This window comes from Lepidochelys kempii, chromosome 7 (genome assembly GCF_965140265.1).
Source record: "Lepidochelys kempii isolate rLepKem1 chromosome 7, rLepKem1.hap2, whole genome shotgun sequence".
Taxonomy (NCBI): Eukaryota; Metazoa; Chordata; order Testudines; family Cheloniidae; genus Lepidochelys; species Lepidochelys kempii.
Window position 1 is genome coordinate 48,301,658 of NC_133262.1, and position 16,147 is coordinate 48,317,804.

General features: G+C 56.7%; 1 protein-coding gene across 1 annotated transcript; it reads left to right on the top strand.

The window, feature by feature from the left end:
• The first annotated feature begins 7,191 nt into the window (after nt 1-7,191).
• Nucleotides 7,192-11,716, top strand: HYAL1 (hyaluronidase 1). The gene is made up of 3 exons (XM_073352583.1): nt 7,192-8,638; nt 10,017-10,106; nt 10,413-11,716. The coding sequence occupies exons 1-3, from the start codon at nt 7,730-7,732 to the stop codon at nt 10,731-10,733; spliced, it is 1,320 nt and encodes a 439-aa protein (XP_073208684.1). The 5' UTR covers nt 7,192-7,729; the 3' UTR covers nt 10,734-11,716.
• The last annotated feature ends 4,431 nt before the right edge of the window (nt 11,717-16,147 follow it).

Consider the following 16,147-nt stretch of genomic DNA (forward strand, 5'->3'; position numbering starts at 1 on the left):
AGGCCATGGGCTCCTTTTGCTGGGTGTCCATGGGGCAGGCCCAGCAGCCCGTGCGCTCTCCCTCCCTGGAGGTTTCCCAGCCCAGCTCCCCTTGGCAATGCTGGCCTCCCTGCTGCCCGGGCATGTGCCTGTACCCCAACCTTGCCCCTCACGCTGTGCTCCCTGCTGGCACTACCAGCCTGCTGCCCACCCCTATGGCTCCTGCTTCCAGCTTTGGCAGGAGCTGAGCTTGGGCAGCCAAAGCAAACACAGCCCAGGCCAGCGTGGGGAAACCTCCCCAGGGCCTAGAGCAGGGCTAGTGCCCTGCCCTGGCTGCAAGGAGGGGACAGCTGCTGTCTGGCAAGGCCTGACTTCCACTGGCTTCTCCAGTGCCTGCACGAGGGGGCCTTCACAAGACCCCAGTTCTGGGTGTGATGGGAGCCTGTGCTGGCCCGAGGGGGAGCCCCCTTGTCCTTCAACACATGGTGCAAGGGGTTAACTCCAGAGAGGGGCACAAGAACCTTGGCACATCCCGAGAGTGGGTACAGCATAGATGGGAGCAGGGCAAGCACGACACACCCTGCCCTGGAGGGCCCATAGGTGCCATTTCAATGATCCACCCAATCTGTGGCCACCCAGCTTAGGTGACCAATGAGATGGTTTGTGTGATGTTGAGACCTGCTTGCTACGGGCAGGCCGGAGCCCCCTCCCCACTCATCACTCAACTGATACTGCCAGCCGGAGCCTCTGAGCAGTCTCTTCACTGGCGACCCTAGGGAAATCAGATCCACTGGTTGCAGCCAAGCAGAGATGCATCCGCTCCCCAAAATTACTGTCCAGAGTGCAACCATTTAGCTGTCTGTTCAGAAGAGGCCTGTGGCTAGGATAGACAGGGCACCATGAAGCCAGGCTGAGGGGCACCGGCAGAGCTGTGGGGTGTGGGGAGCCCCAGGCTGGGCTAGTGGGGGGCTGTGGGTCAGGACTTCAGTGCATTGGCAGAGCTGCATGGGGAAAACCTACAAGGGGCTGTACCGGGAAAACCTTGCCGGGTGCCTGCCACCCTTGTGTCTCATTCCAGCCAGCCCCTTCTGTCCCCTTTGACCAGCTGTAAAACCCAATTCATTTGCAACAGCCCATAGAATGCAGGCTCTGGAGGAGATGCTGGGTTATGACCTGCTCTGGGAGGCTTCACAGCTCGCTAGTGCTTTTCTTGGCCCTGGATTTGCTCTCCTGGGTGCGGGGCGATGCAGGGGTTAGGCCTGAGCCTTTGCTTTCCACTTCCCCATGTGAGCCAAGAGTCTGAATTACTCTCCTCCTCTTCCCCCCCACCCCGATCCGGGCTGATGGGGATGTGTGTGTTTTCTCCCCACCTACCCGCCCCCATGCAGTCTGACCCAGATCACTTCAGACCCTTTGTCCTATGACAGTGAGAGGTGGGTGGGTGGGGGAGCCCTGTCATTTCCATGTTCCAGGGGTGTTTTAACCCTTTTCAGAAACCTGCTGAAATATCAGCTCCTCTTCCCTGGCAGGCGAAATGGCAGCCAGGAGGGTCATTAGCACGGCCTGCCCTTTTTGCCAGTATGGTGGGAGCAGCGTGGCATTCCCCAGGCATAAGGGCATCTCCTCTCCCGACTGCAAAAGCGGGTATGGTGCTGTGCCCAGGCCAGGCTGGTATTCCTGGGCTATGACAACCACAGACGGCTCCAGAAATCATCCCTAGGACAGGCAGTAGTGTTGTTGGCCACTCCCTCTCTGTGCTGTAACCAGAGAGCGGCATTCGGTCTCCACTGACCCAGTCCGTCCTTGGCCCCCCTCTGCCAATGTGCCAACCAGGGGGTCAATTAGCGGGGATTACAACTCCTGTTACAGGGCTGCCATCAGACAGGACCAAGTTCCGGCCTGGGGCTGGGTTCAAACCAGCACGCCTTGCTCCCTGCCCCAAAGTGTCCTCCTCTGCCTCGGCAATCCTGCCACTGCGAAGGCTCCCGTGTCACTGTCCCTTCCCAGAGTGGACAAAGCAGTCGCCAGTGAGAGCTATGCACAGCTGGGGGCACTCAGTGGCAGGATGGGGAAGGAGAGGTGCAGCCCCCCCACCCACAACTACCCCCCCAACATAGCCCCGCCCCCGGCCATCTTTCAAACTAGGAGACTGTTTTATTTAAGCTGCAGCCAGCCAGTTTACTCCAGCCATGACCCCGCCCTCACTGCAAAGGGGCAGCCTCGCCTGGCGTAGTGCAGGCATAACCCGGGGCACCCTGGGCACGGCCTGGAAGGCCTGCTGCCCGCTGCCCAGCAAAGAGTTAAGAGGCTGAGCTGCACGAGTCAAGGCCCCAGGTCTCCAGAAGCTGAAGGCTGGATTGTTTCCTTTCCCAGTCTCCCTGGCGGCCCCCCCACCGCAGTGTAATAGAAACCAGACTCGGCACTTGATGGGGGCTGAGCTCCGCCGCTTCCCCCCCCCCTCCCCCACTGCTTGGCCGGCTGCTTTTCTGAGAAGCGTGTGCGAGCGTGTGCTGCCACCTGCTGATCGATGCCTAGAACTGCTCCCCTAACCACAATGGGACTGGACTACAGCCCCCCCCCCCGGTCACTGCACCCTTATCGCACACCTCCCCCTGCAGGGCACCCCGCAGCACTGCCCCCCCAGCACTGCACCGTTATCGCACATCGCCCCCTGCAGGGCACCCCGCAGCACTGCACCCTCGTCACTGCACCGTTATCGCACATCGCCCCCTGCAGGGCACCCCGCAGCACTGCACCCGCAGCACTGCACCCCCAGCACTGCACCGTTATCGCACACCGCCCCCTGCAGGGCACCCCGCCACACTGCACCCCCCGTCACTGCACTGTTATCGCACACCGCCCCCTGCAGGGCACCCCGCAGCACTGCACCCCCAGCACTGCACCCTTATCGCACACCTCCCCCTGCAGGGCACCCCGCTGCACTGCACCCCCAGCACTGCACCGTTATCGCACATCGCCCCCTGCAGGGCACCCTGCAGCACTGCACCCCCAGCACTGCACCGTTATCGCACACTGCCCCCTGCAGGGCACCCCGCAGCACTGCATCCCCAGCTCTGCACCATTATCGCACACCTCCCCCTGCAGGGCACCCCCCAGCACTGCACCATTATCATACCCCCACTGCAGAGCACCCCACAGCACTGCATTGTTGTCACACACTGCCCCCTGCAGGTCACCCCACAGCACTGCACTATCAGTCTGGCTGGGCCTATTCAGAGGCTATGGGGCTCAGCAGAGCTGTGACCCAGCCAGCTCACCTCCCTAGGTGGGGTGAATGCTGACAGTCATGTGACTGGTGAATCATGTCACCCCATTGGGCTAGAGAAGGCAGAGGCCTAGAGAAGGCTGCTGAGGGCTGCAGAGTTTGGCAAGGCTCTGGCAGGGAATCATATTGTGCCAGGGGAGCAGGGACTCGAGGCAGGAAGGCTTGGGGGTGACTGCCCAAGAAGGAGCAGGGGCCAGCACAAAGAAGCTGGGGGAAGGGGAATGGAGGGGAGCCTGGGAAGGGGGAAAAGCTGAACCCCAAGGACGGGCAGGCAGAGGAGTGTCTGAGCCAGCGAAGACCAACCAGACCCTTAGATAGGCCCAGTGTGAAAACTGTTTGGTCTTTGGTTTTGGCCTCGTATACCGGGGATGGGATGGACCTTTTGTTAGGGACTTAGCCAGAGGGCCAAGTCACTGCAACAGTCAAACCAGGCTGTGAAATTATTGAGGAGCCCTGAAGAGAGGGAAACTGAGGCATGGCTGTTGCAGCACCACCCTATGCCATAAGAGGGTACTCTGGGGGCCAGGGCTGGAGCCCCCAATGCTGCCCCCCATCATACACACTGAGGCAGCCTGAGGGGCTGGTCCGGTCCAGTCCTGGGTTTTGATTTGGCCCTTTATGGCCTGCTTTGGATCCAGATCTTGGTTTGGCTTCAGAGCTCCGGTTTTAGGGGTGGCTGGCACCAGGACTGTATGGGATGTGGCCCATCTGGCTTGCACATGTCCACCTCCCCCATCCCGTTCGATGGACCACCTGGAAATGTTCTGGAGTAGACCCCAGCCCCCGAGATTCCCCCGGGACACCGGCTGTGGTTACTGGGATGGAAACAGCCCCCCTTCCCCCCATTATGCTGCCCCTTAAGGCTCTCATAGGCTGGAAAGCTTCACTCATCCCCTTCATCCCAGGTTGGAAGGGTCTGCTCCATCTCACTCCCATGGCCGTTGGCTGGGGAAGGAGGCAGTCTCGGGGAAGGATCCCAGAGCTGGTGAGAGATTGGAGCTTTCTCATAGCAAATTAAGCTCCTGGCTCAGAGAGAGGCATTGTTCTAGCTGAGCTTCCCCCAGCCCCTCCTCTCCAGCCCCACCAAGCCGGCAGGACGTAGGGGCTGGCAGTGGGCTCCATCTGGGTCCTAAGCCGCCTTCAGGGGCCTGCACGGTCATGTTGGGCCCACAGGGACACGGTGCCATGGGCAGAGCAAGGCTGTGATCAAATGTCCTTCAGGGAGTGGGTCCAGCCTGGGGCCTGGTGTTTTATCCTGGCTGCCCCCTTTTTAAATGCTCTCCCTCCTGGAGGTGGCCCGATGCCAGGGCCATATTTCTGGCTTCCAGATCTGATGCTTCGGAAGCCCTGGGTGGCAGTGGGGCTTTGCAGTAGCATGACACCCTCGGCCCAGCTGGGGCGGTAGGGGTGAAGTCTCAGCACCAGCGGCTGTGCAGAGCATGGGGATGCAAGGATTCCTTGGGGGTGGAGCTTAACCACCTCAGGACAGCATTTCCCATGAGCCTCTCTGCCCTTGCCCCTGCTTCCCCATCCCTCCCCCCAATCAATTTGCATCGTCACACCAGCCGGACATTTATAAGCAGGTCTCCACTTTCTTCAGTTGCCCCACTGATGCTGCAGGAAGTGGGGCAGGAAGGGAAGGGGCCCGCCCCATGTGGGCTGCGGGGACTGACTCCTGTGGCTTGAGAAGTAGCCTGGCTAATTTTGGCTGGCTCCACTTTGTTACACCGGATCCTGGCAGGGCTAGTCAGCGTGGGCCACTGCTTCTGCTACTGAGATTAGCCGCAAGGATATGGGCATGGTCCACGTCCAGCCCCAGGACATGATTTCCCTTCCCTGCCCATGCCAGCTGGCCCCCAGCTCTGTGAGCTTCCTCGGAGCAGTGCCCTATCCATGCCAGCTGGCCCCCAGTGCGGTGAGCTTCCACGGAGCAGTACCCTGCCCTTGCCAGCTAGCCCCTAGAGCTGTGAGCTTCCTCAGAGCAGTGCCCTGCCCACGCCAGCTAATCCCTAACACTGTGAGCTTCCTCGGAGCAGGCCCTGCTCACGCCAGCTAATCCCCAACACTGTGAGCTTCCTCGGAGCAGTGCCCTGCCCACGCTAGCTAATCCCTAGCACTGATAGCTTCCTTGGTGCTGTGTCTTTGTTGCTGTGGCTTGGATTCTGGCCTTGCAGTTTAGCACTGCAGCTCTGACCCATGTTCCATTGACCCCATGCTATCCCTTTGACCCCTTCTCCTTCTCTCCCCCCGCAGGTAAATCTTTAACCTGGGCACAGAGCAGCCAACCCAGGGCTCTTCCATCCCATCTGCAAAAAACTGCTTCCCTTTTGGAGCAGCGGACCTGGCAGCATGGCCCAGCATTTCCTTCACATGGGGAAAACACACCCCATCCCCCTCTGAGGACAGGAGCGCAAGGAAAAGAGGGAGGGGCCATGCTGGGGTCCGGTTCAGTTCGGTATCTCCTAGGGCAGGGGTTGGCAACCTTTCAGAAGTGGTGTGCCGAGTCTTCATTTATTCACTTTAATTTAAGGTTTCGCGTGCCAGTAATACATGTTAATGGTTTTTAAGGTCTCCCGCTATCAGTCTATATATTATGTAACTAAACTATTGTTGTATGTAAACAAGGTTTTCAAAATGGTTAAGAAGCTTCATTTAAAATTAAATTAAAATGCTGATCATACGCCACCGGCCTGCTCAGCCCGCTGCCAGCCTGAGGTTCTGTTCACCTAGGCCAGCAGTGGGCTGAGCCGGGCCTGTGGCCAGGACCTCGGCTGGCAAGGGGCCAACAGCCAGAACCCCAGACTGGCAGCGGGCTGAGCGGGGCCGGTGGCCGGGGCCGGTGGCCGGGACCCCAGACTGGCAGTGAGCTGAGCGGCTCAGCCCACTGCCGCTTAGCCCCCTGTCGGTCTGGGGTTCCGTCCGCTGGCTCCTGCCAGCCAGGGTCCCGGCTGCTGGCCCCGCTCAGCCCGCTGCCAGTCTGGGGTCCCAGCCCTGTCCACATAGAGTAGGTACCGACCTTCTCCCTGGTTCTGGCCCATTCTCTTCCTCTCTCTGCACTCAGCTGAGGGTGGGAGTGCACTGAGAACAGAGCTGGGGGTGAAGGAGCAGGCTGGGGGTTGGGGTGCAGGGTCTGGCCAGGAGCTAGAATGAGGGAGGGAGCTCAGGGTTGGGGCAGGAGGTTTGGGTGTGGAGCGCTTACCTGGGCAGCTCCCATTTGGTGTGAGGGTTGCAGGTGGGAATGCGGGTGTGTGTGTGCAGGATCTCCCATTTGGTGCTCAGGGTGGGGGTGGGGATGTGGATGTGGGGGGGTGCAAGAGACAGGGCATGGGGTGTGAGGGCTGGGTATGTGTGGGGGGTGCAGGAGTCAGGGCAGGGGGCTGGGGGTGTGTGAGGAGGGTGCAGGAGTCAGGGCAGGGGGCTGGGGGGGCTGGGTATGTGTGGGGGGTGCCAGAGTCAGGGCTAGGGTTGTGGGGGGGTGCAGGGGTCATGGCACGGCGCTGGGGTGTGTGGGGGGTGCAGGGGTGAGGGCAGAGGGCTGGGTGTGTGTGAGGAGCGTTCAGGGGTCAGGGCAGAGGGCTGGGGGATGTGGGGGGTCCAGGGTCAGGGCAGAGGGCTGGGGGTATGTGAGGGGGGTGCAGGGGTCAGGGCAGAGGGCTGGGGGTATGGGCTGGGGTCGTGGGGTGCTCCCAGCCCCCTGCCCTGAGGGACTCACGGCAGGGGGCTGGAGGGGCTATGCAGATTCCACCCCCTTCCCCAAGGTCCCCGCAGCACAGAGCGCTGCGGCTCCTCCGCTTTTCCCTCTCCCCCTCTGTAGCAAGGGCCGTCAGCTGATCGGCGGCAGGGAGGGAGAGAAGGAGGGGCAGGAACCCAGCAGGCTGGGGGAAGAGGCAGGGGGAGGGGGAAGCTTGCCTGCCCTGCAAGGAGAGAGCGGTGGGGGGAGAAGAGTGGGCCGGGTCGGGCAGGATTTTTAATTGCACGCCCGGCAGACAGCAGCGTGCCATTAAAAATTGGCTCGCGTGCCGTCTTTGGCACACGTGCTGTAGGTTGAGGACCCCTGTCCTAGGGGAAGAAATGTGCGGGGGAGGGAATAGGACCCACTGACACGTCAGCCAAGGTCATGGGGAGGGCAGAGCTCCGGAGCCAGTGCCAGGCCTCCCACCGCAAGTCCTTGCGAAAGCCAGCAGTTTGATCCCAGCCCTCGCTCCTCTGCGGGGAGAGTCTGGGAGTTATTAGGAGGGAGGAGGCTGTGACAAGCCAGCAGGAATTAGCTTTGGGAAGTTGACAGCACTCGGCTCCCCTGGGGGCAGCAGGAATCCACCCTCCGTCTCTCCCAGCTTCCCCATCCCTCGGGGGCTGCCCGGGCTTCCACTGAGATTTCACTCTCCCAATTTGAGGAGCAGGGCCCCCAGGAGCTCTCCCGAGGCCTCAAGGTCTAGAGGCCAGCCATTGGCAGGCAGGCTCAACATGGTGGCCGCCACGTTCCTACTGCCCTGGGCGTGCATGCTGAGCCTGGCCCCGGTGGCTCAAAGCACGGCAGGTGGGGGCCCTGTTCTCTGGGACCGCCCCTTCGTCACGGTGTGGAACGCCCCAAGCCAGGAGTGCGGCACGAAATACCATGTGCCCCTTGACCTGGGGGTCTTCGATGTGGTGCTGAACCGCAACGAGTCCTTCCTGGGCCAGGAGATCGCCCTCTTCTACAGCAACACGCTGGGCCTCTATCCACACTACACCCCGAAAGGGACAGCTGCCAACGGGGGTGTCCCCCAGAACGGCAGCCTCCAGGCCCACCTCGGGAAGGCGCGGCATGACATCCAGGCGGCTATCTTGGAGCCAGGCTTCCGGGGCCTGGCGGTGATCGACTGGGAGAGCTGGCGCCCCGTGTGGGCTCGGAACTGGGATGCCATGGAGCTCTACAAGGAGAAGTCCCAGGAGCTGGTCCGGGAGCAGCACCCCGACTGGCCCCCAGACAGGGTGGCTGAGGAAGCTGAGGAGGAATTCAAGCAAAGCGCCCGGGCCTTCATGGAGCAGACCCTGGCGCTTGGCAAGAGCCTGCGGCCTGGGGGCTTCTGGGGTTTCTACGGCTTCCCCAGCTGCTATAACTATGATTTCAAAGCTGCCAACTACACAGGGGAGTGTCCCGCCGTGGAGCAGCAGCGGAATGAGCAGCTCGGCTGGCTCTGGAACCAAAGCCGGGCGCTCTACCCCAGCATCTACCTGCCCAAGGAGCTCCGGCTGACAGACCAGGTTGACAAGTTCGTCCGGCACCGTGTGGCCGAGGCATTTCGGGTGCAAGGGCAGACGGGGACCGGCAGCCTCTCAGTCCTACCTTACACCCGCATCCAGTACGACTTCACGGAGGACTTCCTCTCGCAGGTGATGCCGCCCCTCCCCAGCATTGCCAGGCCCCCCCCAGGGCATGCCACCTGCTCACCTCTGCCGAGCTCCCAATGGCCCAAGTCTGGCCTGTCCCAGGGGCCTGCGGGGTCGGAGCTGGAGCCCACTGCTGCTGAGAGAGGGGGCACCAGGCAGGACATGTGGGAGGGCATCCCCTAGCTGCCAGGCAAGGGGGCTGCAAGAGGCAGAGGCCAGCTTTAGGGGCGGGGGTGTTTCCCATCTTCTAGCCCAGGTCCTCTCCCCCATTGCTTACCATTGTCACCCAGGGCCAAGGAGCAGCTGTTGGTGGGGAAGGGGTAGAGGGAGGAAGTCTGGCAGGATGAAGTCAGTTTGGCGGAGTGGGGGGTGGAGAAGCCTTGGAGGGCAGAAGGGGGATCCATAGGGATCCCAGCGGGAGATGTGTGAAGGACAAGGGCCATATCCGGGGCCATGGGTCCAGAGGAGAGTGATGCTTTCACACAAGACAAAGGTCTGGGCTCCTGGAGGGTTTCTCTACATTTGGCCTGTTTCAGGCTATTCCCCTGCCTTTTCCTTGCACGTCCAGGAAAGAAAATACTCCCAACTCAAGCAACTCTTCGCCACGCTCCCCTCCCAGCTTAGCAGAGATCTGTCTTTGTTACACTGCTGTGGCCGCAGTGGTCCCGAGTGGTTAGCCAGCAGCTGGGGCCTTGCTGGGTTGTTTTTGAGTCAGGTTGTTTATTTGCAAAGAATGGGCACAAAGTCCAGCTTCCCTGAACAGAAAGAAACAAACAGCCGGCAGTTTCCTTACTGAGAAATCCCCAGGCCTGCCTCTTCAGTCAGTGCTGGGCCCACTGAGCTCTGACCCTCTGCTCTCTCAGGGCCATGACCCCTCCCTGCCTGTTGGCCACCTCTGCTCTAGCACCCCCTCACAGCTTGCCAAACCAGCCCCTAGCCCCTGCATTTGCCATCAGCCTGCACAGCTTACCTTCTGATCAGGGCTTGTCATTGCCTTGGATGGTGGCTTCTGTTGTTTCCAGCTATGTCACTACATAAAGGGGCTTAATTGCTCCTTCCCTTTAGCCTGCAGAAAGGTCGCTTTAACCTGGAGTGTGATTGTTTGTAGATCAAAGCCCCGCTTGCCGGCAGTCATTAACACCTGTCAGCTTTGCATGTGGGCAGCGAGGCCATGGCACTATCTTTGACCCACCCCGCTCACCTGGAACAGAACCACAGAGGTTCCTCAATCTGGCTTGAGGCTGCGGGTGCTGGTGGTTGTCTCCTGTTGTGCCGGAAGGGGGAGATCTGTGCGGGAAGGATGCATGCAACAGCCTTCAAACCCTCCTAGATGTTAGTAGCTGAAGCTGTTATCTTCATGGTGATTCTCTGCTTCTTGCAGGAGGACTTGGTCCATACCATTGGGGAAAGTGCTTCTCAAGGTGCCTCAGGGGTTGTGCTGTGGGGCAGCGAGGATTACAGTCACTCACGGGTGCGTTACGTGGGGGGCTACGGCTGCTTCCAGGTTGGGAATGGGAATCCTGGCTGGGGTGTGGATGCTCCTGCACTCAGATGATGGGAAGATGTCGGGGGGGGCTCTCGCCTGGTGTGCGACTAGCAGTTCCCAGGTGTGTGTGATGCTGAGAGTGGGAGCCCTGGGGTCTGGCTCCCCCTGCACTCAGGAGCTGGGAGGGTGGGTCCCGGGGGGACTGTGTGGAAGGGGAGCACACCAGGAAAATGGGCCCCTCCTCTCCCCTGAGAGAGCCCTGCCTGGGCCTGTACTGTGTCCCCCCTACAGGAATCCTGCCTGGCACTGAAGGAGTACGTGGACAGGAGCCTGGGCCACTACATCGTGAACGTGACCAGCAGCGCCACGCTGTGCAGTCTCACGGTGTGCTCCAGCCATGGGCGCTGCGTACGGCGGGCTGGGCACCCCGATGCCTTCCTGCACCTCAGCCCCTCCAGCTTCACCGTCCGGAGGCACCGCAGCTGGCCCCACCTCCGCCTGCAGGGACAGCTGGCAAAGCAGGAGCAAGCCAAGCTGGTGGAAGAATTCAGCTGCCAGTGCTATGCTGGCTGGGCAGGGACCCGGTGTGAACATGAGGGCAACCGAGAGTGAGAGCCTTATGTAGCCCCATACAGCCAACCCCTGAACCCCCCCCCCACATGGCCCCCATGCACTCTACCCCAAAATGCCCCTCCCCCCCATGGCCCCATTACACCCACATGGCCACGTCACCCTGAAACACGCTCAAACACCAATATGGATACAGTCTGGGATGCAGTTAATTCCTTTCTGTCATGTACCCCTCACATAGTGTAACTCTGTGCTTCATGACAGGAAACATGCATGATATGTGGAACCCCATCATAAACCGACATGTAAGTGTCAGATCCATCCTATGCTAAAACCACCTCACAGGGAGGTGTGTACCATGTATAGAGATCTCTGTCATGTCCACAACGGAGAGAGTCATAGCCCAAAATGTGTGCTGTAACTAGCAGCATGCAAGGGCTACTGCGGTGTAAGCCTCCTGCACTGAACCATTCAGTGTGGCTGTTAAACAACCCCTGCCCCATGGGCCCATGCACCCTACGTGGCCCGATACACCCCACCCCTGGAACACACCATACGTATACACAGCGCCAGGCAGGGTAGCAAAGTGCAATTCAAAATGACGCACAGCACCTGGCTGAAGCGATCATTCCAAAATAAAAATAAATCACAGACTAGAACCATGCAAAGAATTCACATGCCACCCTCAAGAGCCAATCAAATGGCTTTTTGTTTGCACAAGTGTAAGTGTGTGATGGCCCCCTCTTGGCTGATACCCTGGGAACTGAACAGGAGACCTCCAGATCTAACCACATGAACAACTGAAAGCTTGAGCTGAAGAGTCCAGGTGTCTTAGCAGGGCCTGTGAACTGAATGACCTATCCCAGCTGTGGATGTACTCCAGGACTTGATTTGAACCTGCAGCTTATTCCATCACTGCTACAAACCTGAACTGAGAACTTTGCCATTACTGTATGTAATTGATTCCATTTAACCAGTTCTAGCTCTCATCCATATGTCTTTCTTTTTATGAATAAACCTTTAGATTCTAAAGGATTGGCAACAGCGTGATTTGTGGGTAAGATCTGACTGGTATATTGACCTGGGTCTGGGGCTTGGTCCTTTGGGATCGAGAGAACCTTTTTTCTTTTACTGGGGTATTGGTTTTCATCACCATTCATCCCTATAACAAGTGGCACTGGTGGTGATACTGGGAAACTGGAGTGTCTGAGGGAATTGCTTGTGTGACTTATGGTTAGCCAGTAAGGTGAGACCGAAGTCCTCTCTGTCTGGCTGGTTTGGTTTGCCTTAGTAGTAAAGGACCCCCAGCCTTGAGCTGTAACTGCCCTGCTGTAAGCAATTTGTCTTGAATTGATACTCTCAGTAGTGTCCCGCCAGAGGCCACATTGTTACAGTAGGGATAGGGTCCAGAGTGACCTAGACAAATTAGAGGATTGGGCCAAAAGAAATGTGATGGGGTTCAACAAGGACAAGTAAAGAGTTCTGCACTTAGGATGGAAGAATCCCATGCACCGCTACAGGCTGGGGACCGACTGGCTAAGCAATAGTTCTGCAGAAAAGGACCTGGGGATTATAGTGGATGAGAAGCTGGATTTGTGTCAGCAGTGTGCCCTTGTTGCCAAGAAGGCTAAAGGCATATTGGGCTGCATTAGTAGGAGTATTGCCAGCAGATCGAGGGAAGTGATTATTCCCCTCTATCTGGTACTTGTGAGGACACAGCTGTAGTATTGTGTCCAGTTTTAAGCCCCCCACTACAGAAGGGATGTGGACAAATTGGAGAGAGTCCAGCGGAAGGCAACAAAAATGATCAGAGGGCTGGGGCACATGACTTATGTGGAGAGGCTGAGGGAACTGGGCTTGTTTAGTCTGCAGAAGAGTGAAGGGGGATTTGATAGCAGCCTTCAACTATCCGAACGAGGGTTCCAAAGAGGATGGAGCTCGGCTGTTCTCAATGGTGGCAGATGACAGAACAAGGAGCAATGGTCTCAAGTTGCAGTGGGAGAGGTCTAGGTTGGATATTAGGAAACACTATTTCACTAGGAGGGTGGTGAAGCACTGGAATAGGTTACTTAGGGAGGTGTGGAATCTCCATCCTTACAGGTTTTTAAGGCCCAGCTTGACAAAGCCCTGGCTGGGATGATTTAGTTGGTGTTGGTCCTGCTTTGAGCAGGGGGTTGGACTAGATGACCTCCTGAGGTCTCTTCCAACCCTAATCTTCTATGATTCTATGACATGGTGCTGGTGAGGGGTGGGTAGCAAAAGGAAGACCAGGTTAGGGATGCAAGCAGGTAGCTGCAGGAGGTGTGATTTTGCAAGGGGATGACACTGAGGGCTCTAGGTATGTTTACATTGCAGATGGGAGTGAAGTTCCCAGTCCAGATGGACAGGCGCATGCTAGCTCAGCTGGAGCTAGTGAGCTAAATACAGCAGGGTGGGCATTATGGCACAGGCTAGTCAGACCATGGCTTGTACCACTGCCCATGCTGCAACGTCCACACTGCTATATTTAGCACACTAGCTCAAGCGAAGCTAGTGCATGTCTAGCTGCTGCTCCCAGCTGCAGAGTAGACATACCCTAAGGGTTACCAGCTTTGCTCCCAAGACCCAGCCGATGTTGAATTCCCTCATAAACAATGAGCTGGGACAAGCTGGACACCTCAGCTCCTGGGTAGAGCTTTCCACACTGGAACGTTGGTGGCTCATCCGGAGGAGGTGAAATCAACAGACTCCCAAACCCAAGGCTTAGGAAGTGACCAGCAGGATGACTCATTGTTTAGCACTCCTGTGCCTACCCCCCTCCCCCAAGTAAAGTCAATGGAATGCTGGGCTTGTCAGACCTACACGGTAGCACTGAAAGGGGCTGATGTGTGTGTGTGCTGGGAGTGGAGGAGGAATAGCATCCCACCAGACACCATCTTGTCTTCTGCAGACTAAACACCATCCTGTCTGGAAAGGCGAGTCCATAGAGCCTCATTGCCAGCAGGTTCCTTCCTCAGAGCACTTCACAGTGCAGGAGCAAGTGGGAGGATGCTACTCCAGCTGCTGCACCTAAACAGGGGGCAGGAGACCATATTGATGGGCCTTAAGATCAAAGCCTTTGGATTGGGTGTCAGTGGGTTGGGCCAGGCCAGGCTGGGCCAGGCCATGTGTCAATGGGCTGAATGTCAAAGCACTGGGCTGGGCACAGTGTCAATGAGCTGACACCCAGCCCAAAGGACTGGGCTGGGCTGGATGTCAAAGGAATGGGCTGGGCTAGGTGTCAATGGGCCAGATGTCAAAGGACTGAGCCAGACCAGGTGTCTAGGTCCAGGTCAGGTGTCAATGGCTGGATGTCAAAGGACTGGCCCAGGCTGGGTGTCAATGGGCTGAAAAGGACTGGGCCGGGCCAGGTGTCATAGATTCATAGATATTTAGGTCAGAAGGGACCATTATGATCATCTAGTCTGACCTCCTGCACAATGCAGGCCACAGAATTTCACCCACCACTCCTAAAAAAGACCTCACACCTATATCAGTGCTATTGAAGTCCTCAAATTGTAGTTTGAAGACCTCAAGGAGCAGAGAATCCTCCAGCAAGTGACCCGTGCCCCATGCTACAGAGGAAGGCGAAAAACCTCCAGGGCCTTCCAATCTGCCCTGGAGGAAAATTCCTTCCCGACCCCAAATATGGCGATCAGCTAAACCCTGAGCATATGGGCAAGATTCATCAGCCAGATACTACAGAAAATTCTTTCCCGGGTAACTTGGATCTTACCCCATCTAAAAACCCATCACAGGCCATTGGGCCTATTTACCATGAATATTTAATTACCAAAACCATGTTATCCCATCATCCCATCTCCTCCATAAACTTATCGAGTTTAATCTTAAAGCAAGATAGATCTTTTGCCCCCACTACTTCCCTCGGAAGGCTATTCCAAAACTTCACTCCTCTGATGGTTAGAAACCTTCGTCTAATTTCTAATCTAAATTTCCTAGTGGCCAGTTTATATCCATTTGTTCTTGTGTCCACATTGGTACTGAGTTTAAATAATTCCTCTCCGTCTCTGGTATTTATCCCTCTGATATATTTATAGAGAGCAATCATATCTCCCCTCAACCTTCTTTTAGTTAGGCTAAACAAGCCAAGCTCCCTGAGTGTCAATAGGCAGGGCTGGGTGTCAATGGGCTGGGCCGGGCTGGGCTGTGTGTCAGTGGGCTGGGCTGGATGTCAATGGGCTGGGTGTCAATGGGCCGAGCCAGGAGTCAATGCACCATGTGTCAATGGGCTGGGCCATATTTGAATGGGCTGGGATGGGTGTCAATGGGTTGGGTGTCAAAGGGCCAGTCAATGGACTGGGCAGGGCCGGATGTCAAAGGACTGGGCCAGGTCGGGCATCAATGGGCTAGGCTGGGTGTCACTGGGCTGGGTGTCAATGGACCATGTGTCAGTGGGTCAGACTATGTGTCAATGGGCTGGGCCAAGTGTCAATGGGATGGGTGTCAGTGTACTGGGCGGGTATCAATGGGCTGGGCCCGGTGTTGTAGAGCTGAAGAATGCAATTGTTTCTTTTTAATTACTATTATTATTAAGACTTTATTAATATGATTTTATTTTGTATCAAATGAACGAACAGAACTTCATGAGTAAAGCTTTATGAATGAAACAGCATTCATTCATAAAACCAGCTATCGCAATAACCAGCTAAATGGCAATAAAGCCGCTTGTTAAGTCCCCACAGTTCACGCTTATTGAAACATTGTAACCCGTTTACTGTTTGCCTCCCAACATTGTAAATTGTTCATTACACTTATTTTGATAAGACTCCATATTGTAACTAAAACTCCATTTTGAAATACTTACTCCATTTCACAAAACCCTGCTGTAACCTTATTAACTTAATTCAGATGTGTGAATGAGGTATGCATGGATGATGGAATCAACCTCCAGCCCCAGCCTGTCCTGGTAAAGTGAAGTGCACACACCAACAGCTGAAGATGCAGACAACAGCCCTGACAAAGTGAGAAGAGTCCACCTAAAAGAAAAGAACAAAGGTGCAATTGAAGCAAGATCAAAGTCAGGTCCAAGGCTGAAAGTCACGCCTGCAATTGACAGGTAATCAAACACACAATACCCAGAGGCAGCGTGACACAGCAAGACCCATAGACTCTTGTTCAAACTAAGGCCTATAAAAAAAATGGGTAAGATGAAAGACTTTGGGTAACATTCTGCTGCCAACATCGAAGGGAATCGGTGTGCGCCCAAAAGAGACATGGCTCTTTCTCGTGCCCGGCTTTCCTGGCCAGCTAGCCATCATGAGCTGCGAACCCAAGCTGCAAAATCAAGCTATGGACTCAGGCTACATTCAGGACTGGTAACTATACAGCAGCTGCAGAATATTTGATGTGTGTGTGTGTGTGGGTATGTGGGTATTAGCTATTGGTTATAAATCAAATTGTGTTCTCATAATAAACGT